General features: G+C 42.6%; 3 protein-coding genes across 5 annotated transcripts; 2 read left to right on the top strand and 1 right to left on the bottom strand.

The window, feature by feature from the left end:
* Positions 1-43: 43 nt before the first annotated feature.
* On the top strand, positions 44-5,144 carry LOC121192907 (mucin-5AC-like). 3 transcript variants are annotated; one of them, XM_041054901.1, is made up of 5 exons: positions 44-264; positions 929-1,243; positions 2,714-3,001; positions 3,096-3,262; positions 3,610-5,144. In XM_041054901.1, the coding sequence occupies exons 1-5, from the start codon at positions 198-200 to the stop codon at positions 3,652-3,654; spliced, it is 882 nt and encodes a 293-aa protein (XP_040910835.1). In that variant the 5' UTR covers positions 44-197; the 3' UTR covers positions 3,655-5,144. The 3 variants fall into 3 exon arrangements, with proteins under 3 accessions (XP_040910835.1, XP_040910834.1, XP_040910838.1); XM_041054900.1 differs by having other exon boundaries at positions 914-1,243; XM_041054904.1 differs by lacking the exon at positions 3,610-5,144 and having other exon boundaries at positions 914-1,243; positions 2,714-2,988; positions 3,096-3,215.
* A 193-nt stretch (positions 5,145-5,337) lies between these two features.
* Positions 5,338-7,391, bottom strand: mgst3a (microsomal glutathione S-transferase 3a). The gene is made up of 6 exons (XM_041054905.1): positions 7,254-7,391; positions 6,759-6,885; positions 6,523-6,596; positions 6,328-6,385; positions 6,002-6,074; positions 5,338-5,906 (listed from the first exon to the last, which is right to left on the bottom strand). Exons 2-6 carry the CDS (start codon positions 6,873-6,875, stop codon positions 5,767-5,769), a joined length of 462 nt encoding a protein of 153 aa, XP_040910839.1. The 5' UTR covers positions 6,876-6,885; positions 7,254-7,391; the 3' UTR covers positions 5,338-5,766.
* A 3,188-nt stretch (positions 7,392-10,579) lies between these two features.
* Positions 10,580-19,344, top strand: LOC121192906 (leucine-rich repeat-containing protein 52-like). The gene is made up of 2 exons (XM_041054899.1): positions 10,580-11,231; positions 16,610-19,344. The coding sequence occupies exons 1-2, from the start codon at positions 10,580-10,582 to the stop codon at positions 16,936-16,938; spliced, it is 981 nt and encodes a 326-aa protein (XP_040910833.1). The 3' UTR covers positions 16,939-19,344.
* The last annotated feature ends 2,761 nt before the right edge of the window (positions 19,345-22,105 follow it).

Raw genomic sequence — 22,105 nt, 5'->3', positions numbered from 1 at the left:
GCGCGCTGCCTGCCATGCAGCCCCACCCCTGCTTCTCTTCTGCCCGACTCCCTCAGGATATTTTTAGCGCTGATGATGTGCCCTGTCAAATCACGTAACGGAAACAACCTCAGAGCTGAAAAGCAGAGCTGCAGTGGAGAGCCCGCTCGGTCCGTTTGGTTTTATTGTGATCTGCAGGAGGGAAGGCCGCGGATGAGATGAGATTTGAAATTAATTTGGTGTTTGTCGTCCTGGTGGTCCTTACCGGCTCATCGCAGGCAAGAGGTAAGATGCCATCCTCCGGTGTGTGTGCGTGTGTGTGTGTGTGTCTTTGCGTTTGATGTGGACAGACTTGACATCCTGCTGACGTGAGCTGGGCACGTTATTGATTCAGCACATGATGCTCTCGACAGTCTGTTGATTTATAAAGTTCTTACAGGCTGCGTTTTACCAATGTTAAATTATGCTTAGTTTATTTATCTGCTTTTTATATTTGACTCAGCACCTCAGCACTTCATTTTGATGGGATCAACAAGATGTGATCATTTCTTTCTCCTCATTTTATTGTGATCTGTGCCCATCAGTCTCCTGATTTTTTTTTATTCATTTTAACACATGCATACTTAAATTAGACTTCTCAGTGTATCCCATGTTCATAATGAACCTCATTTAATGCATGGATCTCAGCACCAAAATACAAAACTGCAACCAGGCCACATAGTTTAGAATTAAAATTGCACGACATGGCTATCAGGAGACTGCAATGCGTTTGTCGATTAATCTATTAGTTGATGACAAAACTATTTTGATGATCGATGAATCCGATGAGTCATATTCCCAAGAAAAATGCCTCTCGAGCACAGTTTTATTGTAAATATCACCTTTTATAGGTAAAACAATTTATAATTTAATTAGTTTCTGTTCTATTTGTGAGACGTTTCTTTTCCAGGTCAGAGCAGTGCTTTGCCTCCTGACCTAACCCCGGCTGCCCTCCCGAGTCATGCCGGCACCTCAGCATCTCCTGACCTGACAGAGGATCCTGGGAATGAGGTCCCAAAGTGGACACATAATCCTGCAGGCCGGGGCGAAACCTCAACTGAAACCTCAACCACTGCCAAGACCGGAGGAACAGTCAGTTCAGAGACTGCGACAAATGCAGTGTTTCAAACCCACTTGTTGAGCACAGTTTCTGCAGCGACGACATCTCAACACACAGACGCACCTGTCGTTACGACCGCTCACTCTGGTACAGCCTCTTCTTCAGGTAATCAAGACAAAACCTGCACTGTTTATTTGTTTCTCTTTAAAAGTCTGGGCCTTTATAAGGAGCAATTATCAACACAGAAATTATGGTCTGATCTTTTCATCCATAAGTCTATAACTCTGCATCTATAATTTTCCAGTCTGTTCTGTTGACTTTGTCCAGACTAGACTCTTAAAATAAAACTACCCACACACTAAAAGCTGCCTGTTTGCAAACACAGACTCTTTCCTCAGACTCAGCTCCATTGCCACCAGCATTCCTGGAGCGTATTGCTCCCCTGACCCCCGCATGACTGCACTGAGATTGAGAATGTGTGTCGTAACCTCATTTAAGAGATTCCCTTTTATAGATCAGTTAAATATAACCCGCTCAGCTGATGCCATGTTGCCAGTTTGAGGGGCACATAAATAACAAACAATATAACAATATAACTGCCCCCTCTTCAGCTGTGATCGTCACCTCTCTCACCTCTCTGCCATTATGGAGAGTAATGTGGAGGTTGTCGCTTTAAATGCTAAAACTTGAATCACTACTTTAGGCTCTCATGCTACGCTACTTTTACGTGCTTTTGTCAGTCGGATTTGTGTTGTGGTCACTTTTTGAGTGACAGCTTGTGTGTTGTATAATGCTGTGGGGCGAGATTTCAAAAAGCAAAGTTTAAAAAAAAAAAACCCTGACGAAGTCATTTGGGCTTGAAGTTGAACATGTTTTTACAAAAAGCTGTGTTACAGACTGAGGGTGTGAGGTTTGGTTTTAGGACACAGGGAGCGTCTAATCACAAAGACACTATTAAGTTGCATCATGAGAAATGAAGGTTCCAGGATAATGTGTCAGCCCTGTGGTAAACTGGCGACCTGTTCGGGGTGTACCCTGCCTCATGCCCAAAGTCAGCTGGGATTGGCTCCAGCACCTCCACCCATGACCCTTAAAAGGATAATAAGTACAGAAAATGGAAAAGGGTGGAAATCAAACAGTAACTAAATAGTTCAACATCTATTTGCCTAGTTTCGTTATTTTAGTTTGCCCAATTAGTTCTGTGAGAGTGTGGTACATTGATGCCCTCTCTGATAGAAGAACCAAAACAATACAAACAATGGTGGAAAATGTGTGTGTGTGTTTGCCTTATGTGTGTCTGAATCAATCTCTACAAAACTCTTTGGTTGCAGCAGTGAGCAAAGTGTCATATCCACCACTATCACTGTTATTGTGCTGGTGATTTCACGCATGAAAATAAAAACAGTGCGTGAAACGTGTCATGGCTTCAGCTGTTGGCACTGTCCAGCAGGACAGGTGGGCCCTGATGACAAAAGCGTTATGGACAGCAGCTTTAAGGTCAGTGGGAGTGACCTGCTTTAATGAGCAGGGTGGTGTATAGTTACAGTTACCTCTGGCTGCTGTGTTTATGGTCCATTTCAGTTCTCTGTACTGTTTTGAATTGACACAGCGCTACCCTCACGTCCCCACTTTCAGCTGCTGCAGACATACTTTCATCTACACCAGCTCTACAGAGCACCACCCCTCTACGTCACAGCTCAACCGCTGAAAGCAGAACGCCCCTGACCAGTGAACCCCCCACCACCTCTTCATCTCAGTCAGCCCACACACTGCAGGATACAAGCTCCACAGACCACGCCTCCACCACCCAGCTACAGTCTGAATCACGAAGCGCAGGCCACACTCCAACCTCAGCTCCAGGCCGGGGCCCTGCTGGACCAACGCACCAGGAGGTCCCATCTGAACTTAATGTAGGAGATGAAGGTAAGGTGGTGGACAGACGAGACTGACTTTCTTTCCTTATTTTATCATAAAAATGTATTGTTTTACATTATCTGTCCATGTTTGCGTCACACAGACCTCAAGAAGCCCCAAAGCCGCTCGAGCTCCCCTTTAGACCCCTTGCTGGCTGGTCTGCTGTCAGTGTTCATTGTCACCACTGCCATCATCTTTGTCGTCCTCTTCCTCAAGTTCCGCCAGAGGACAAACCACCCAGAATTTCATCGGCTGCAGGATCTCCCCATGGTAAGTTAAATACTTAACTGCTGAGTCAGCAGCAGTTAAGTATTCAGCTTTACCCCCAAATCACCACCTCACAGGAACTACTGAATCCCACATTTGTACATACTGTACAAAAAGAATGAATGAATATATTTAGATAATAACTTATCAAAAGTCACATAATTCATTATGTTAAACAAAACTGAGCTTTTTGTACTTACACAGTCTAATATGTCGTATGCTTTTGCAACTTAACATTCATGTCTTATTTGTAAGTATAATGAAGTATAGCATCATAAATCAGGGCACTAATGTCATTCTTAACAACTGTGCTTCTCTAAAAGTACAATTTATCAAATTGTCCTCTCCAGGACGATTTGATGGAGGACACGCCGCTCTCCAGATACACCTACTGATGGAAGCGTCCTCTCAGGCATTTCAACCACTCAGAGGTAACAGAAGCGAAGCAGACACCAAAGGAAGACCAGTGTGGGTGTGAGCAAAGCCTTTGCCCGATGCAGCTGCATCTCTGCTGATGAGTTTCCCCCTTGTGACTGAGCGTTTTTGGGTCAGTGATAAAAATGTTTATCTGTCGCTCCATGAGAAGGATTCTTAAAGAACATGAGAGCCTTTTAAAAAAGAGGTTTTTGTATAACTTCAACTTTTTTCCACATTCCCTTTAAAGTTAAGGAGATCTTCAGTCGGGCGGGAACCTTGTGTTTTCTTTGTATCCCTGACGTGACTCCTTATGTACGCACAGCACTTTAATGTGGCACAAATGGCCACAATGCCCTCTAGGGGTCATATGAGGTAATGTGGATCAAGGTTGGATGAAGTCCTCCAATGTAAATTAATTGATAACCTCAGGTAATCCAGCGAGAGATAAAAGAGTGAGAGACAAAGACAGAATGAGGATATAAAGTGCTTTGAGACACATGAGAAAGTTGCCGACACGCCCTAAAAGATTATGGAATATAAAATATAATCCCTTAAGCGACCAAATATTAGTGAAGTGCACTTTCAAACCAAATTGCCAGGTTGCACGTGTTGTCTTAAAGCCGTGATAGCAAGTGATTTTACAATTCAAAAGCCATATCTATGGAAAAACAGACCGGTTCTCTTACAGTATAAATCTGTTATCATTCAATGGTTCAAATTTATTAACCAATTTACCCCAAATTATATGTGGCAAATATTTATTGTTGCAGCCTTTAATGTGTAGTTTATACGTGTTATGGAGCTTGCTGTCATCATAGTCTGATGCTGGTTTATAAAACTTGAATTTGGTTCCTCTGTTCTTTATAATGAATATTTAATCCACCAATACACACTGAGAAAACCCCACTATACTAAATAATCACTTTAATATGAGTGAATTGTAAAGGCAAAACAAACTACTATCGTAAAATGTGTTCACGTTTATAGAGGATGTATCTGTTTGCGCACATAGCATTTGTTCAGAGGTGGAGCCAAGGAGAAGCAGCATCAGGGAAGTTTGTTGCTACCTGTATCTGTATTAGTCGATACAGTATCACGCAAATGTGCTGGGCTTATTTGATCTGATTTTAGCTATTGCTACTTTAAAGTGCCAACAGTGATGTATGATAAAGTGCCAATGAAATGTAGACTGTAAGAATTTGTTGATAAAAGGATTTCCTGTTTGATAATAAAATATAAACTGCTATAAAGCCCCAAGCTGCATGTGCTTCCAGGGTGGGATGTTGTTTTGTAATAAGCAATGGTTATGAGGGCCAGCATTTAAGCATTATGCCGTGTCATTGTAACAGGTATGAAGGCCAGTTTCTGTTGTCAAATATGATTAAGCTGTGCAAGTGTTTGAAGCTCAGCAGCTCTGCAGTTAGTGAATCTGCCTGGACAAGTAATGTGGACTTTGGACAATTATTCAGACACTCCCTTAAAACACACTCCACTGTAGCCAAGAGCTTACCTTCAATCAATGCTGCATTCAACTCCCAATAAAAAAAAAACCCACAAGATTATTTATAACCAATGTGTAATATTTAATATGTTCAGTTTTTAATATGAGAAACATCTCAAGACAAATGAAAAAGATAATCATCATGGAATTATGGAAGTTTTTGTCAGCAGCTTTATTTTCAACTAACCATGTCTGTTCATTAATGTACAAAATCAGACTTTTTCAGCTAAACAAATTCAAACACTATCTTCACTTGTTTACTGCAAAAATACATGATATGAAAAATCATGTGGCCAATTCATTTAAAATTTCAAAATCAGGGAGTAGGTGAAAATGCTGCCGAGACAAACTGGCAGCTCTTGCATGTGGCGGGAGTGCCAGTCTGTGAATACACCACATTCATCATCCTAAATGAGGTATTTCCCCACAGGGAGAACCAGTCAGGTCACTTGATGACATGAACGTCTACAGACTTCAACTGTTACACTGATCAGAGGTTAGACAACATGCTTTAAGCTATATGGTTTATGTAGAGTCGTCGTGATTATAATCCCGATTCAGTGAGCCCGGCCTGAAGTCTCTGTCCTCATTAACAACAGTGCGCATGACGGAAGGGCCCCATCCGTGGTCCGGTCCAGCCCAGCAGGTGGCGGCCAAAGTTGAGAGTGGTCAGCATCATCCCCATCAAAGCCAAATTCCCAAACATTCCCCACATTCTCTTTTTAGGATCTGATTGGGATTCATGACAAGAGTAACATCCTTTCAGTTTGCACTGGAAGAGCAAAAAACATGAATGAAACATGGGCTGGCTAATGTTTTCTTACCTCCTGTAGAGTATCCATACGCGTACACCTCTCTGCCAATAATCCATACAGCTCCAAGTCCGCTGGCTACACGCTGTGCCACCCACCCACACACACACACACACACACACACACACACACACACACACACACACACAAAGATAACACTCTCAGATTTGAGTATGCATTCTTCCTGGAATTGCAGCATACAATGGCCTCATCATTTCTATCAAATCCAATCTAAAAAGTCTTTTAGTGTCATAATTGCTATAGAATTTTAACGTAACACTTCAGTTTGGAAGTGGTGTGTTGGTGCTGTGGTAGCATGACAGTGCAAATAAACTCACGGGACAATGCACACCACCAACGGCCAGGCAGAAAAGGAAGGCGGGGTACAACTCCAGGCTGATGAGGTGATAAGAGCATGTTAACTTTAACCTCCTTTACCACTGTTACTATGAATCATGAAAGGCCTGGTGCAGCATCAGTGTCAGTGTGTGCACATCTGTAGCTGTATTGTGCATGTTTCAGTCTGTACTTACGTGTTCTGGTGTGCACGCTGGATGCAGTTGAAAATGTGTCCAGTTTCTGGGTCATCACTGTACATCTGAGGATACTGCAAGGCAAGGCAAGTTCATTTGTAAAGGCTAATACCTTTCAACAAGGTAATTCAGCCACAAAGAGGCATCGCCCACGCATGAAGCAATGTCAACAAACAGAAAAAAGGACTATATTCAACTATATATATATATATTTGAACAGGAAAACTTCTGCTCACCTGCACATTGTACTTTTTGCGAGCTTTGCCAACTTTAAATGCCAGATGTCCAATCATGACCATGCTGGCAACACCGGTCAACGCCACATATCCGTACTCTTTAGAAAGCACAACCATCTTTATTTATCTGAAAGAGGAAAAAAAAAGAAAAACAAAACACTCAGTCACTTTCCATTTCTGACATACAGAGGAAAAAGGGAGGAGTTAACAGGCAAAAATATATAAATGAATAACAGAAAAGGCAGTTTTTTCATGCATATGAATAAATAACATTCTTCTATTTGTCTGCACCCTTCAACCGTATCTGTGCATCTAACAATTCCGCAAAAATCTGCCAGCGACGAAAAGAGAAACCAACAGCGATCAGCAAGGACGCCTTAAAAAAAAAACTAAAGGTCAAATGAGGATTCAAGCGGCGCCATTAATGTGACACCAACGCGTAGCAAACAGGGTGAACCTATAGCTCGAAAACATAAACATAAACACAGCGTTTACCTCAAAGGTGCAGCGCACGGTTCCTTCAGCTGTAACACCCCGACGGAAACACAGCGACAGACACGGGCACGTTCAAGTTTTCTCCTCAAGTACGTCCGTGTGCGTAGGGACTGACGTAACAGAAAGACGCGGGGAGGGCGTGGTGGCCGCTCGCGCCACAGAGGTGTGCTACGGTGTGTTTAAACAATGAATTCATCCACGGCTTTTATGGCTGACGAGCGATAAATGTCCGGAGTAACAGCTCGTTTCATTTATCGGTGCAGTCACTCGCATTTCCTCTAATTATCAGTTGCATTTGTCTGACATGCGCTCGCGGGTGAGCCGTGCTGCCATGTTACGCACCCACGTTCTCAGGTGAGTAAAGGTAACCGGGGGAAATGGGATCCTCAACAAAAACAATTAGTAGTCTATAGCGCTGCTGTTCAGCCAGTTTTAGTTAGATTTACCTCCTCAGGTTTTGAACGGTTCTTCAAATGACGCATTCTGGGAAGTTTTAGAAGTGACAGACATTTTAAATTGGCATAACAGAGAGATGTGCAGGTGCAAGCAGTAACATTAACGACGGCTCCGCTGTTTTGATTTGTCCCACTAAGCTGCGCCAGTGAGCCAGTTCGCAGTATGGAAGACAGCCAAGAAATCTGCCCTCTGCTGAGATGACCAGACTTCTGACAGGCCACTGTTTCCTGTATCATGTATCAGGTCAAGCAAAGGTATGCAAAACACTGTTAGTGGTGTGTGTTGTTCACCACACGCAGGCTCCCTACTGCATGAGTTTCTGACATGAGACTGAACTCATAATTATTTAAGACATTTTTTGTTTTATTTTACAGCTAATATGACGTCAAAAAAATTGCCATTAACTTTGATTGCTGGACATCATTTGGCTGCTCCAGTGACAATGGCTTCCTTTTCTTGTCTTTCTTTATATGTCTCATAACATGAAAGGTAAATCAATCATGTCGATGGTTTTTATGGCTGAAACAGGTTTTATGAATGCAGATTAACCAGGCAAGTTCTTGCATTTGGAATACTACTTGACAGACATGTTGTAAGCCAAAGGATTAAAAAAACCAACAAATTTACACTTTTGTTGTGTTTTATCGTGGTTTTCTTTTGTTTTGTTTTTGCAAATGATCTGTCATTCTAATGTAGAATGACAGTGCAGTTGACAGTTGCAGGTGAATCAGACAATAAGAAGGGTGTGCAGGGCCTGTACCTCAGCATTCTTGGTACAACTGCATGGTCATAAAGGCTGAAGGTGCCAGAGAAAAAAACAGGAAGGTAGAAGAGCAGAGGTTATGTTTACTGGAAAAAAAAACCTGCATCTTTTAGAGGTTTGTTTTCCCTGATGTCAGTGTTTGTATGGATGTATTACCCCAGCAAAAACTGGTTTAACTGCCTGCATTCAAATTTGTTGTTGCTGTCAATACCAGACTGAAAAAATCATCTTCTGCATCATACATTTTCAAATTGAAATATTCTAGATGTCTCGAGCATCATTTTATACTAAAATTCAGCCTGACATAATTGGTATCTCTGGAAACTTTATGATCTCCACCGGAATTTAAAATACAAGCTCTGTGGTGTTGAGCAGATTTAGCAGCACAGCTTGAGTTGTGTCCAAGTTGTTGCTTGTTCAGAGTTTACAAAATAAATTAGTTTCATGTGTCATCAAAAATAATGTGGGTGAATTTCTGCATCAGTAAAGACAGTTTATAAAGGAGACTGTTGCATGTCTGCTCGCTCCACGAAACATTACCAAGTATTCGTCACTAGATGTCCTCATAATGTCACCTAACATGCTTGACTTCAAACAGCTGTGTGGATTGGTTCGGTCCGCAGGATGGCAAGTGTGAAAAAGCATTAGGTTATGTTTGCCTGTCGGCCTCCTGCTCTTTTTTTAACACCAGAGAAAACAGAAAAAAGGCTAAACTTCGTTTTATGGCTGTATGTTTGTGTGTGTGAGAGAGAAAGTGAGGAGTGAGTGTGGTCACTGTGCAGGGGGGTTATTGACTGTCAGCTCGGGGTAGTTTTTTTTTTTCACGGACTGTCAGCAGCACATCTGTCCTCCTCCTCCTCCATCATGCTGAGTCTGATTCAGCACTTCAACACCTACACAGAGAACCAAGAATAGACTCAGGACTCATACTGAGACTGGAGAGAGGAGGAAAACAACTGCTGCCTGAGACCGCCCTGTCCCATCTCATCTCGTCCCATCATCTGCTGGCTGCATACTGGATAGAGTTTGAATTGGTTGGGGTAGGGGGGGTGGGGGTGGGAGGGGGTCATGTCACTCATTGTGAGAGTCTCTTTGCAGATGTATGCCTAAATGGTGTTGATGATACCCTACTACCCCCCCCCCCCCCCCCCCCCCCCCCCACACACACACACACACACCCACCCCACCTCATGTTATAATTACCCCACTCTCTTGTTTCCTAAGCCTAAAGCCCCATGTGATGTGATCACACACAATATGCTGCCTGGGTGTCAGGTGCACCTGCTTCTTGTTCCACCTCCACACACACACACACACACACACACACACCTGAGACTCATAGGCTGATAAAAGTGTATGCAACGCACACTGGTGCACACTTGTGAATATGTTTACAAACGGTACACAGTGCCAAAGTTTTTGATCTTATATGGATGCAGCTTCCACTCACATGTGCACTCACACACACCTGACACACCTGAGGCATGTCTGATGGTGACCACGGTCATTTATAGGTCAGCTTTATTACAGTAGGTCTCAGGGATTATACTTTGCTGACCTCAATATTTAATATTAGTCTTCCATTACCTCCGCTGCTCAGAGCTTCCACTCTCGCTCCAGCTCTCTCCAAAGCGTCAGATCACTCCACAGCGCGCGCACAACCCCCCCACCCCCCACCCCCATCCGCCGCGCAGTTCAGCGCGCCCCCCTCATTTGGATTCTGTTTCGGAAAGCGAGACATGGCAAACATGTAGTGGAGCAACTGACCGCGCATCGCGAGAAGCGCAGCGTGAGAGGACGCTGTAATCTTTCCCGGTGTGTGAGTAGCTGTGCTCCCGATGGAAGAAACTCGATAAATACGTGAAATCTGAAACAGCATGAAAGCATCTGGTTGTCAAGTTCCAGACAGTGGATGCGCGCTGGATCCAGAGCCAGCTGACAGGATGAACTGAGACATTACGCGCAAGAGGCTGCCACGGGCCAGCGTCAGGTTTGACCTCTGTGGAAATCATTTCTGGAAGAAACAATTTGGTGAGAATGTATCAATGAAGAATGTGACTGCGTCTGACTCTCTCCAAACGGGGTGGATGAAGCCCTCGGCGGTGTCATGCGTCTTGCCCCGCAGCCAAGCGCGCAACCCTTGCGGCTCATAGTTCTGCTCCTCCTCCTCTCCACGGGGGTGATCGCATCCCCGGTGCTCTCCTCTGGCTGCCCGGACAGGTGCGTGTGTGATGACCAGCTGGTGGTTCAATGCGCTGGGCAGCATCTGACAACCTTCCCGGTCAACTTGCCGCTGGCCACGCGGCAGCTCATCATCTCCAACAACCGCATCGTGGAGCTGCCGCCGCTCGCGCTCAACTACCTCTCCGATCTGGTCTACCTGGACTGCAGCAACAACTCCCTGACGGAGATATCAGAGTCCACGTTTGGGAATCTACGCAAGCTGGCCTACCTGGACCTCTCCTTCAACACCTTGACCCGAATCGAGGACAGGACCTTCGGCCCCTTGGCAAGTCTTGTGATGCTGAGGATGACGGACAACCCGGGGCTCTCCGAGATTCATCCGGACGCCTTTGCGGAAAACGCAGCCCTTCAGGTTCTGGATGTGAGCCGGAACAACCTGACGGTCCTCAACATCACCTCTCTGATCGCGCTGCCCGCCCTGCGCTCGGTGGGTCTCAGCGGGAACCCGTGGAGCTGCGAGTGCGACAACGAGGACCTGTGCCTGTGGGTCCACCTGGAGGGCTTCAAGTTCCAAGGTCGTATCAATTATCTATTCTATTTTATTCTACTGTCATATGAGATGACAAAATAACAGCATGACCTTTTACTGTTGCTTTTCACTTCGTATCTCAGAGAGCCTATCACATGTAAGGATTGCTGTGCTCCAGATATTAATTATTAGATAATGCTCGGTTATGTAAACTATTGGCCTTTTGCTGGTGCCTGCTCACAGTAACCGGCCTGTAGCCCATGAAAAGATGAAAATGTATTTTTGTCGCACCTTTCAGACAAGAAGTGCAGCTGTAATTGTTTTATATTATTCAGGAACCACTCAGACATTATTATGGAAGAGAAAGCAGACAACTTAAATAGCAGATTAATTTATTTAATCAAGATTTATTTAATCAGTTTATCAGTTGTAACTGATCATGTTATAAATTGTTGATAAATAATTTACCAATGTATATAAGTTATAAGCCATGAAAGAGAACAATGTTTGAGTTATCCAGGCTATAAAAAAATCTTTCTGTCTGGGTTTAACCTGTTACTGGGGCTCAGGACAAAAATTAGTCATCGATTTGATTAAAAAAAAAAAAAAAAATTAAGCATAACTGCATTTTGGGCCCTCTTCAAGATTATAGCAGAACCATGTGAAGGCCCTTATCATGTCAGCTGATAATGTTTGCTAGTGCTCTAAATTGTCAAACACATTTTCAATGAAATTAGCATTAAACCGTTAACATACAGTGAGACTGGAGCTTTCAGGGGCCCCTGGATTTCTGGGTACCCAGGACAGTTGCCTGCTTGGCCTGGCTGGTAATCCAGCTATGCAGGTGTTTATCGGCTAGGGTGATTTTTCTCACCCTAAAGTCTTAGTTATTCATGGTTTATAAGTGATATATATAAAGCGTTGCACAATATTTCTCGGCCATTTATAAAGCCTATATGAACCATTAACAAAGGGTGCTTTATTTAAACACTCTGCTTAATTCACTCTGCGGAAGCACATCATGTCGTCGTGTCACATCAAAACTCCCTGTCATGTCTGCACCTCTGAGCACACACAGGAGATAATCTCATACCATCATCACCCACAACTGTGTTGTTGTTGCTGTCATGCTAAGTATATGTTGTTGCGTGTCTAATATATCTACATATATGTAACCACATCTCAGCTACATGCAGTTCCTCAGGTTTCAGTGGGAGGAGGCGCAGGTGACGGTAGTGGAGCGTGACACCATTCAGACTATCAAATACCAAAGAGGGTGAAAGAAGATGGGGAGCGACGAGCTATTCGATTTCTCTTCTAGCAGCTGTGTTCATTAATTCAGCCCTGCTTTCTTTTATCAATAAATGTCCAATCCATCTCTGTTCTATTACTCTATTGAGTTATTGGGGTACCCTGCTATCCCTGTGATAGACTGGCAACCTGTCCAGAGTGTACCCCCCTCCTGCCTCAAAGAATAAGCAGTGTAGCTAATGGATGGATGCTGTGCTGCAGGTGTGATAAATGGATCACAGTTGCTCCATCAGATATCGATCTCCCTTTTGTTTCGGTCAAGCTGATAGATGTGTCTGATATTCCATCTTTCTTACTTTGAATAATTATGCTGAAGCTTTGGTGGGGATGTGTCACTATACAAAAGGCCAGCTGCTATTTATAGTGTGTCTTCCTGAGCAAGAAGCCAGTCATAATTCTAATACCAAAGCTATAATATACTCGCCACGCTTGCTAAAAAGGCATCCCTTGTTTCTGTCTCCCACACAAGCATGCACACACACACGCACACACACACACGCACACACACACACACACACACACACACACACACACACACACACACACACACACACACACACACACACACACACACACACACACACACACACACACACACACTACGGTTCACCATGGTTCCTGTGAAGCTTAGTCCGAGTCCAAAACGAGTCCTGCAAGAGCTGTCCTATTTTCCTGCTGCTCATTGCCTTTTGTCTAGCTTAATTTGGAGTGGAGCCTCTTCCAGTGACAGCTGCCAGCATGGGAGAAGGCGGACACATAGATACACACACATTCTCTGCCTCTGTTATGCATACACACAGTCTGTCCAGTCTCTTTACAGCAGCCAACAGCGCACACAACACCTCCTTCTCTCTAAAAATGAGCACCTCGGCTCTCAAACCATGTAGCAACTCGCACACATGCGGGCACACATGCATGCAAACCCACAAATACACATTCACTGATTCATGCATTTAGACACAGAGAAAGCACAACACTTTTGGTGCTTGAGGGGGGGGACAGAAGGATAACATTTTGGAGACGACTGTGTTTTGGCTGTGAGCTCTGTCTCCAGTGCCTTGTTATCTCTCGTCTGGGTCTCACCTGGTTCATGCTACACGGCTCGCTTGTCTCCTTGGTTTAGGAAACGCATCAATAGCAAGCGAGTGAGCGAGAGGGAGAGAAAGCTTCAGGAAGGAACCAACAGATTCTCCTCTGTCTCGCCTTCCTGGCTAGATTAGCACTCTCTCAGCTGTTATATAAGGAGAGTGTCTAGAAATAGAGTGTGGATGGGGGAAGGAGAGAGGGAAAGCCCTCTTCTTTGATGCCAGTCCCTTAAGGGGGAGGGGGGTGGATGGTGGGGGGTGAAGCCAGAAGGGTTTCCTTCCGAGCTGTTAGGCACAAACACACACATGGACACGTGAACACACACACGCACACATTAGCAGACTCTGCAAGGGCACAAATAGAAGATGGGAAAGTTAAGTCTTGCGGAGGGGGGTTTGTGCGTGCAATATTTGTGAGGAGAAAGTGTGCGTATGTGCATGCCTGCACGGATGGACGTGTGTGTTTGTTATAACTAAAGACTTACTGCATATTGTGTGAACAGTGCAGCCTTTGAGAGGATCAGAGTAGGCCTTGAATTCTCAGTGGTAGATAGAGCTTAGAGAAGCAGACTGTCCTCGTCTTCCTCAGCATGCTCGTCTTCAGATCTGTGAGCCGCAGAAGAGTTTCACAGAGCATAAGAACGGCGCTTTATGCACTGAGTGAATAAAAGATTAGGAAAACGCGGATTTCAGTCATCCTATGAAATGAGGTCGTCAAGTAATTTGATTGAAAGGTGCAGGATGATCTCTCTCACCCTCTGTCAAAATCACACCTCCCACCAACCTGAGTCAGTTTCAACACCTTAACACCACGTATTGCCAATAGGAGTCTATGAATACTAGTTTGCAAGCTAGCAGGAGATGAAATAGCAAAAAAGTAGAGCATCAAGGGTAGAAATATCACTGAAAACGAGTGGATTAACGGGGGAAGTGGTTGTTGAAAAGTGATGGTCAAATGGTTTATATAGTTAACAATTATCTAAAATTAATGGTGAAATAGTTATCTTAAAAATAATAAACAGTTGAAAAGTAGTAAATTTGGGGAAAATTGTTAAAAATCAAAACAAAGTTGAAATAGCGAAAAGTACTAGACAAGGGGTTGAAACAACACGGGTGAAAAAGTTAAAAGTGAAAAAGCTAGAATAACACATAAATGCTTATCTGAAGGTAACTGATATACTGTTTAAATAGACTGCTAAAAGTAATAGACAAATTGAACCAAACATTTTTGCTAAATTAATTATCAGTTTCTTATCAAAGTCCATTAAAATGAACAATTGAAGTTACACGATGGGTGCTGATGATGAAAGTTTGTGTGATAGCGATGGAGGGGTACATCATTTAAAAAGCTTTGGTAAGCACTGACTTAGATAACAATAGTTGCTCAGTGAGGCTGTGTGTGTCTCTACAGTTAACCACATGATGCAGTACGTACACAATAATTGTGTGATGATCCACATTTTCTGAAATATCTTACAGGCTGCTGAGAGTCGAAGCAGCATTAGGTCTATGTATTATGCTAAAACCACATTTTCATAGCAATGCATGCCAGAAAAATGAGAGTGTGTATTTTGAAGCTGTTGGTGTAGAAACAGGGTTACAGAAAACTGTTCCCTGAGCAGAAACTTCCAAGTCTTTTGATCTCTCCCAGCGGGAATTCCCCCTAGCACAAAAGCTTTGAAAAAACAGAAGCCAATTAAAGAAGGTGGCCGTACGGAGATGGCAACATTCTGTTGTGTTGCACCCAGTTTTGCTCTCAGCAACAAAAGACTCAGGCTTCAGGATTATTTTCTGAAAAAGGCTTCTCTTGTCAGCTGCTGCAGAGCTCAACATCCATCATGTGGCGTGTTAAATATTGACTGATAGGCCTTTGAAATGGCATCCATCTACTGTAGTGTTCTGTAAGAGAAGGGTCTCAACATTTTTATTAGGATTTGTGGATTTCAGCAAGGTCTTAGTCGTAGTGTTACCCGGTGCCTGATGATGAGAAACCTTATTATCTGTGGTTTCAGGCAGACACAAAGGCCCAAGTCACTCTCTAATCCTGTGGGCGAGAAAGGAGTTTGAATAATTCATCCATGATTTTTTTTTTTTTTTTTTGTAATTTAACGCTGCATCAACTGAAGACTGTAGTACACAAGAAGCTCCTAAAGCCTCACAGGTTTCTGATAAAGAAGGCAACATTGTTATGCTAGTGCAGTTTTTTTGCATTTTAGACTTTTTAGCTGTGTGAACCAGAATGTGTTATGAATATCCTCAGCTCAGTTTGCTGCAATATACCATTTAAAAATGTTATGTAAAGTGATATGTAGTACTACCCTTGAATTATTTAACAGGCTGCTCAGATTAATGCCACGTGTACAGTATTTTCCTTGCTGAGTTACTTGGGTATTTTGCCTATAGCTCTTACAACATCAAAGGATCCTTTAAATCGTATGCTAATCACATGTCAAGGCTGTGAACATGTCTGCTGTATGACAGAAAAGTTACTTGATATTTGCAAAGACGATCTTTGATCTTTAGAACAAGATGAGTTTTTGAGTATTAAACTCCTGATAAATAATAACTAGGGATGATTTAACTTTGATTATTGCTAATTTGATCATTACTTGCTAAGATAGTTATAAACACTATAAAAAATCAGCTTAAAAACCAACTTCTCACGGGCTTTAAAATGAATTATGTATGCATGTGACCTTGACCTGCTGTAATGTTGTTTTAAGAAACAGTTATGTGTGTTAAAAAGGTCCCTGTCCTGGACTGATGGCATGAAAAAATGCGAACCCTGCACATTCAGTTCAGAACATGATGACTCAATTGTCTGAATTATGCCACTACAGGACAACTGACCTGTTCACTGTGTGCTGTTTATTTCAGTACCACCAGCCTGGAGTATATATGTGTCTTCCGTGTGCCTCAGAGTTAAAATTTTACATTATACTTCCTAACCTGTTATGCTGATGTGTTTTATTCTATAGTCTTATGAGTAATCCTCGTCATTCTTTCTTGGTGTGTGTCTGTGTGACAGATGAGGGCCAGACAGTGTGTGGCTCTCCTGCTGACATGCAGGGCCGTCGACTGGGTGAGGTGGGCATCCAGCTACGGACGTTATGTCACCAGACTCTGGGGTCCTGGGACTACCTTTTCTTTGTCGTCATCGGCTTTGTCATCTTTGCCGCCGGCACCGTGTCGGCCTGGGTGATGGGCGTCATCATGGTGCTCTACGAGCGCTACATCAAGAAGAAAGACGAACAGCTCGATGTGGACGACGAGGAAGAAACCAGTGAGACGGGTCGTACCTCAAGGGCCAGGAGTGACCATGGCAACGGGAATTTAAAAACCTCACATAATGTTTAAAAGATGAATCCTTACCCTGCCCGCTATGGATTCCCACAGTGCCTCCTGTCAACTTCCAGGACTGTCTGTGAAGTCTCTAGACTCCAGTCAAACAGAATCTGTTTAACAGGCTCAGCTCCGAAAGAGAGGATTCATTAGATAAGGGGAATGTCATTCTGCTCATTTGTAGTGGGCTTTCAGGTGATGTAACACACACTCTGGCTGCCATAGTGGAGGTCTCTGTAATATTAGACTGTTAGACTGGTCATCCCTCCCAAAAAAACAACCTATATCAGCAGTAAAGGTGGTTATCTGGGAAGCAGCTAGCTCACCTTGCTCTGAAATAATGTACTAGTTTTACAGAGGATAATCTGAACACATGCTCATTTTGGTTTATGTACCAGTGACAGTGGTTTCATTTCCCACCTTAAAAGACTATTTTGACATTTGGGGAAATACGCTTTCTTTCCAAGAGTGAAATGAGAAGATTAGTACCACTCGGCCTGTACACTAAATATGAAGCAACAACCGTAGCTTAGCTTAACATCAACTCTGGAAAAGGGGGAGAAACAGCTTCCCTGGCTCTGTATAAAGGTAACAAAATCCGCTTATCAGCTATTTCCCATATTTTAAACTTTTATGCAAACCTAAGCTAAGCTTGGCTGTAGCTTTATATTTAACAGACAAATATGAGAGTGGTGTCAGTGTGCTTATCAAACTCTTTACAAGAAAGAGAGTAAGATTATTTCCCAAAATGGTGGACTTTTTCTTTAACCACCATCTGGGTCCAGATGGCTAATTTGACCATTCGTTACTATATCCAGTAAAAACCTAAAATTAGAAGTGCAGATCAGATTGAAGTCAAGAGTTTTCACTTTCAATTACCCCCAAGGCTGTTTTCTCTCTCTGTCTATTGGGGATAAGCATGCCATATTATCTAGTTTTGTATAATAATTATCTAATCTTGTACTTGTGATATTACAAATTGGATATATACACGTGCTACTAATTAATCTGACAATCTGTTTCCAGAGCCTGCTGATATAGCATTGTTTGTACACAAAATAATCACCAGTGGACCTCCATGATAGCATCAAGCATAGTGGGAGAATTGTGACTCAGCTTCACAGCATCTTTGTAAAACTGGAAAGTGGTGTGGTCATTTTACTAAGTAGTATGAAAGGAGAGGATTAAATGCATCTAAATAATCAATTTATGTCCGTGTAGATGAGTAAAAGTGTGCACATGCACGCACACCTTAGAGTGTATGATGTGACTGAGCTTTCGCTGACGTGAGTGTGTCGATCTGTGCTCCAGTGGTGTGTGTGGTTTTGTACTGATAGTTCACCCTCCCCTCAGTTATAATCCCAGAACCTGCAGTCAAGGTGTTTGTGTTGAGGATCTACAGTATTTGTGAAGTTGAGAGCCAACGTGTGCCATCTGCTGAGGTCTGTTTTGGCTGTGGGCCCTGCTGGATGGCAAGTAAACAGGAGAGTGTGATAATTGATTTAGGCTTCATTGTCTGTGTTTCGGTTTACTGGTTTGACTGGTCCTGTCTGTTTCTGCATGCACTGTTGATGCACCAAAAAGCCTTATGAGGTGTGTATAAGCTGTGAGACTGGCCAGTTCATTTAAATATATAAGGGAAAGAAATTTACTGAGATATACAGAAGATCCTAAATAAAGATGAAAATATCTATTTATTCTTGAATTGATTTAGCCAGACCATGATAACTATTTATACTATTTTAAGATATATAGTTCTGTGCTAACTGTGATATCAGCACCTGCTCTGTTTGAGGTTTTGCCTCCAGTTTTAAATGTCTGAGTTCACAAACTTAGTTCAGAATCACAACTTCCATAGTTTTGCTTAGAGTTATTTGGCTGTACCACTCCGCTGACCATGACACTGACTGTTATGAATTTAAGAAGAGGCAGGAAGGAACAAAACTCTTGTTGGACAAGAGACATAAATAGGTGGCTACACCCAAATGCCACTGTGTGTGTGTGTATGTGTGTAAAATTTGTTGTGTATCTGAATTATTTACCTGATTTGAGAACAGAAATTTAAGCTTTGAGGGGCCTGAGAAGAAGGGCCTTCTCTCAAAATGTTTGTGCCAGCTGTTTCTCTCTCGTTTTATGTTGTGCATATTTTACTTACTACAGGTTTTACTCTGAATTTGTTTGGACTGAAAAGTTTTGATGTGTGGTACTACCAAATGCAGTGTCGAAGAATTGGATTAATAATGTGTTCTAATAGTTACTTGGCACTTGTCCGATGAAAAGGTGGTGAAGATTCTGCACAATCTGTTGTCTTTCTGTAATGTGATCTGCAATACTACTGAGAAACCCTCTTCACACATTTACTGGCACTCGCATGTGCATATTATTGAGATTTGTCCAAAATGAACTAAATGCACAAAATTACTGGCGAACCAACAGTACGATAATAAAATAGTATAAAGCACAAACAATTGATCATAAGAGACATTTTGACTCTAATAATATGAAAAGCGTAGATGCAATAAGTCAAAATGTTTGTTTTGTTGCACTTGGTGAAAATGTGGTGCGAGAAAACAAAGTTTTTGCTATAGGTGGAATATTTCTTCATTACATCACTGATATAAGCCGCTCAGGAATGAATCTTGTGTGTATGCGTGTGTCTGCTTGCACTCCATCGTCATGTAATGGAGTGATCCTGATTCATACCAGTATGCATAACTGTGCATGTACTGACCTAAACATACTTATTGGCATGGCATACAGAACTGGATGCCAAAAGAATCAATCCAAGATAGTGACCAATGTACTGTACCTGTAAGTTGCCTACTGTAACAGTATGCTGTGATGCCTCTGAATTCTTCAACCATTGGTTGCTGGTTGCTGGCTTTGGGTGTAATATTTGCATGGATTCCTACAGTATATACAAAATGCAATGCATAATATGCATGTCTATTGAGGTCTGTGTACTGAACTCTCATCTATATCTACATACAATGCATTCATATACCAGATCTCGACTGTGAGGGTGTATTACATTCTGCTAAGCACACTGATTAGGCCATGTGATGCCACAAGCAAGGGTGAGGGAAATAGGATAGCTGGCTGCTCTAATTCATGCCAGCGCAGTGACACAGATGGAATGACAAAGGATACCCGCATGTCATCTTTAATAATAAACACAGTTGATGCTCTTGTGCAGCTAACACAAGGCAAACACCTGGCTCTGAAAACTCTATATTAACGTTTTCTTTGCCGTATAAGTTCTGTATAACATCTGAATATGCTGTTAACAGCATATAGTGAGTAATATACTAAGTGGATGAGCTGAATTTCAATATTCTGCACCTTTCACACCCCCACACTGCAAAATCGCCCCATATTGAAGCACATGTATGCATGTGCTCTGACACACAGAGACAAAAGCATCAGTTCTGCCTCCATAGCCGACTCCAACACAAATCACCTCTTAGTACAAAGTACTGTGTGAAAGCTTAGAAGAAGAGCTCTATGCTCACAAAACGCTACAGCACAGACAATAACCACATCAGCATCTTCCCACATCATCAGAAGAACAAAATCTAAAATTTAAAAGAGTTAGACGTGTGTATAGTTAATATGAAGCCACGGCCGACAGCCAGTTAGCTTAGGTTTGCATAAAAGCTGGAAATATGGGGAAATAGCTAACTGGATTTTGTTACCTTTATACAGAGCCAGGGAAGCTGTTTCTCCCTGTTTCTAGAGTTTGTGTTAAGCTAAGCTACGGTTGTTGCTTCATGTTCAGTGTACAGACCGAGCAGCTGATTAGCTCAACTTAGCATAAAGATTGCTAACGAGGTAACAGCTAACCTGGCTGTGTCTAAGGGTAAAATAATAATTTACTGGCACCTCTGAAGCTCTTTAATGAACACATTTTATCTCATTTGTTTAATCTGTACTAAAACAAATCATAAAGACAACAAATTGTGGTTATTCATGGAGTTAAGTGCTGGACTATCTTGGCCAGGAGCTACAGAGTACTGAGTTTCTTTGGAGTAGTGAGTGAGTGACTGTGGGAGTGATTTCTGCCACAGCCTAGATTTTGCTTTGTATGTTTTGAAAGTGCTGGTTTAGATTTTTTTTTAAATCCTTTGGACAGAGTTGTTTCACCCCGTTTCCAGTCTTTATGCTAAGCTAAGCGACTGCTGGCTGTAAATTCATATTAAGCATACAGAGGTTTCAGTCTTCTCATCTAACTCTTGGCTCCGTATGTTCCAAAATGTTATTGCTTTAAGTTGATGTTGAGTGCTACTAATGGGGATACTGTTGTGCTTGAGAATGGACGTTTGTTTGCTTCTCTGTGTCCCATCGTTCACCATCCAGAATGAGGTAGTGGTCAGGATGTGCTTCAGGACAGAGATGCACTCAGCTGGCTATGGTCACATCAATAGCACAGCTGTGACTGCAAGCCAGTTCAGTGAATAGACGAGGAAATTCACACAGCCATTGGAAGAAGCTCCTGCAGCCATGTTTCCTGTGGTTGCCTGTGGTTGTTTAACTCATATTTTTGCACCATTGTGTGCATCTACTGAGCTGAAGGCAAACTGGCCACTATAAAACGCCTGCAGATGGGAGATGTGACATCAAGTAAGAGCGGCTCTAACCGACCGTAATAGCCCTCTGACACATCTACTTACAAACACACTCACTCACAGACACACACACAACATAGGAAGAAAATCCTTTAGTCACAGAGCAGCAGAATGACTTACACCAAAGTTAGAAATGAGGGGTATATTTCCAGTGACTGGTGCTTGAAAACTGGGTGCCTGTTTCAGTTATTTCATGAAAATTTCATCATTAATTACTGCCACATATGGATGACAGCAACAAATTACTGTCAGCCGAATCCAAACCACCCATACTGCTGCGCTAAGCTGAAACATAACATGCTCTGGAGCTGGAATATAATGGAACTGCTGCAACTTATATTAAGTTAAATGTATTTCTTATGCTTACAATTGTAAACATACAACTGGTGTGTACAGTGAGTGTTCCTGTTTTGTACTCTCATTTGCTTTGATGGTTTGTCACTTCATATTTGGAAGATAGAGAAGCACAGAATGAGGGATAGGAATAAGCAAAATGCCTGCTTTTCATTACAGGCCAAAAATGACTTTTCCAGAGTTTTTTCCAGTTTCATTTCCTG

This window comes from Toxotes jaculatrix, chromosome 14 (genome assembly GCF_017976425.1).
Source record: "Toxotes jaculatrix isolate fToxJac2 chromosome 14, fToxJac2.pri, whole genome shotgun sequence".
Taxonomy (NCBI): domain Eukaryota; kingdom Metazoa; phylum Chordata; class Actinopteri; family Toxotidae; genus Toxotes; species Toxotes jaculatrix.
This window is presented reverse-complemented; position numbering and strand designations above follow the sequence as displayed.

Coding starts and splice junctions, on each gene's coding strand:
- mgst3a (XM_041054905.1), bottom strand. CDS start 6,875: ATGGTTGTGCTTTCTAAAGAGTACGGATATGTGGCGTTGACCGGTGTT. Junction 6,075..6,327: donor TTGGTGGTGTGCATTGTCCC/GTGAGTTTATTT, acceptor TGGGTGGCACAG/CGTGTAGCCAGCGGACTTGG. Junction 5,907..6,001: donor GTATGGATACTCTACAGGAG/GTAAGAAAACAT, acceptor AATCCCAATCAG/ATCCTAAAAAGAGAATGTGG.
- LOC121192906 (XM_041054899.1), top strand. CDS start 10,580: ATGCGTCTTGCCCCGCAGCCAAGCGCGCAACCCTTGCGGCTCATAGTT. Junction 11,232..16,609: donor GGAGGGCTTCAAGTTCCAAG/GTCGTATCAATT, acceptor TCTGTGTGACAG/ATGAGGGCCAGACAGTGTGT.
- LOC121192907 (XM_041054900.1), top strand. CDS start 198: ATGAGATTTGAAATTAATTTGGTGTTTGTCGTCCTGGTGGTCCTTACC. Junction 3,002..3,095: donor ACTTAATGTAGGAGATGAAG/GTAAGGTGGTGG, acceptor TGCGTCACACAG/ACCTCAAGAAGCCCCAAAGC. Junction 3,263..3,609: donor GGCTGCAGGATCTCCCCATG/GTAAGTTAAATA, acceptor TGTCCTCTCCAG/GACGATTTGATGGAGGACAC.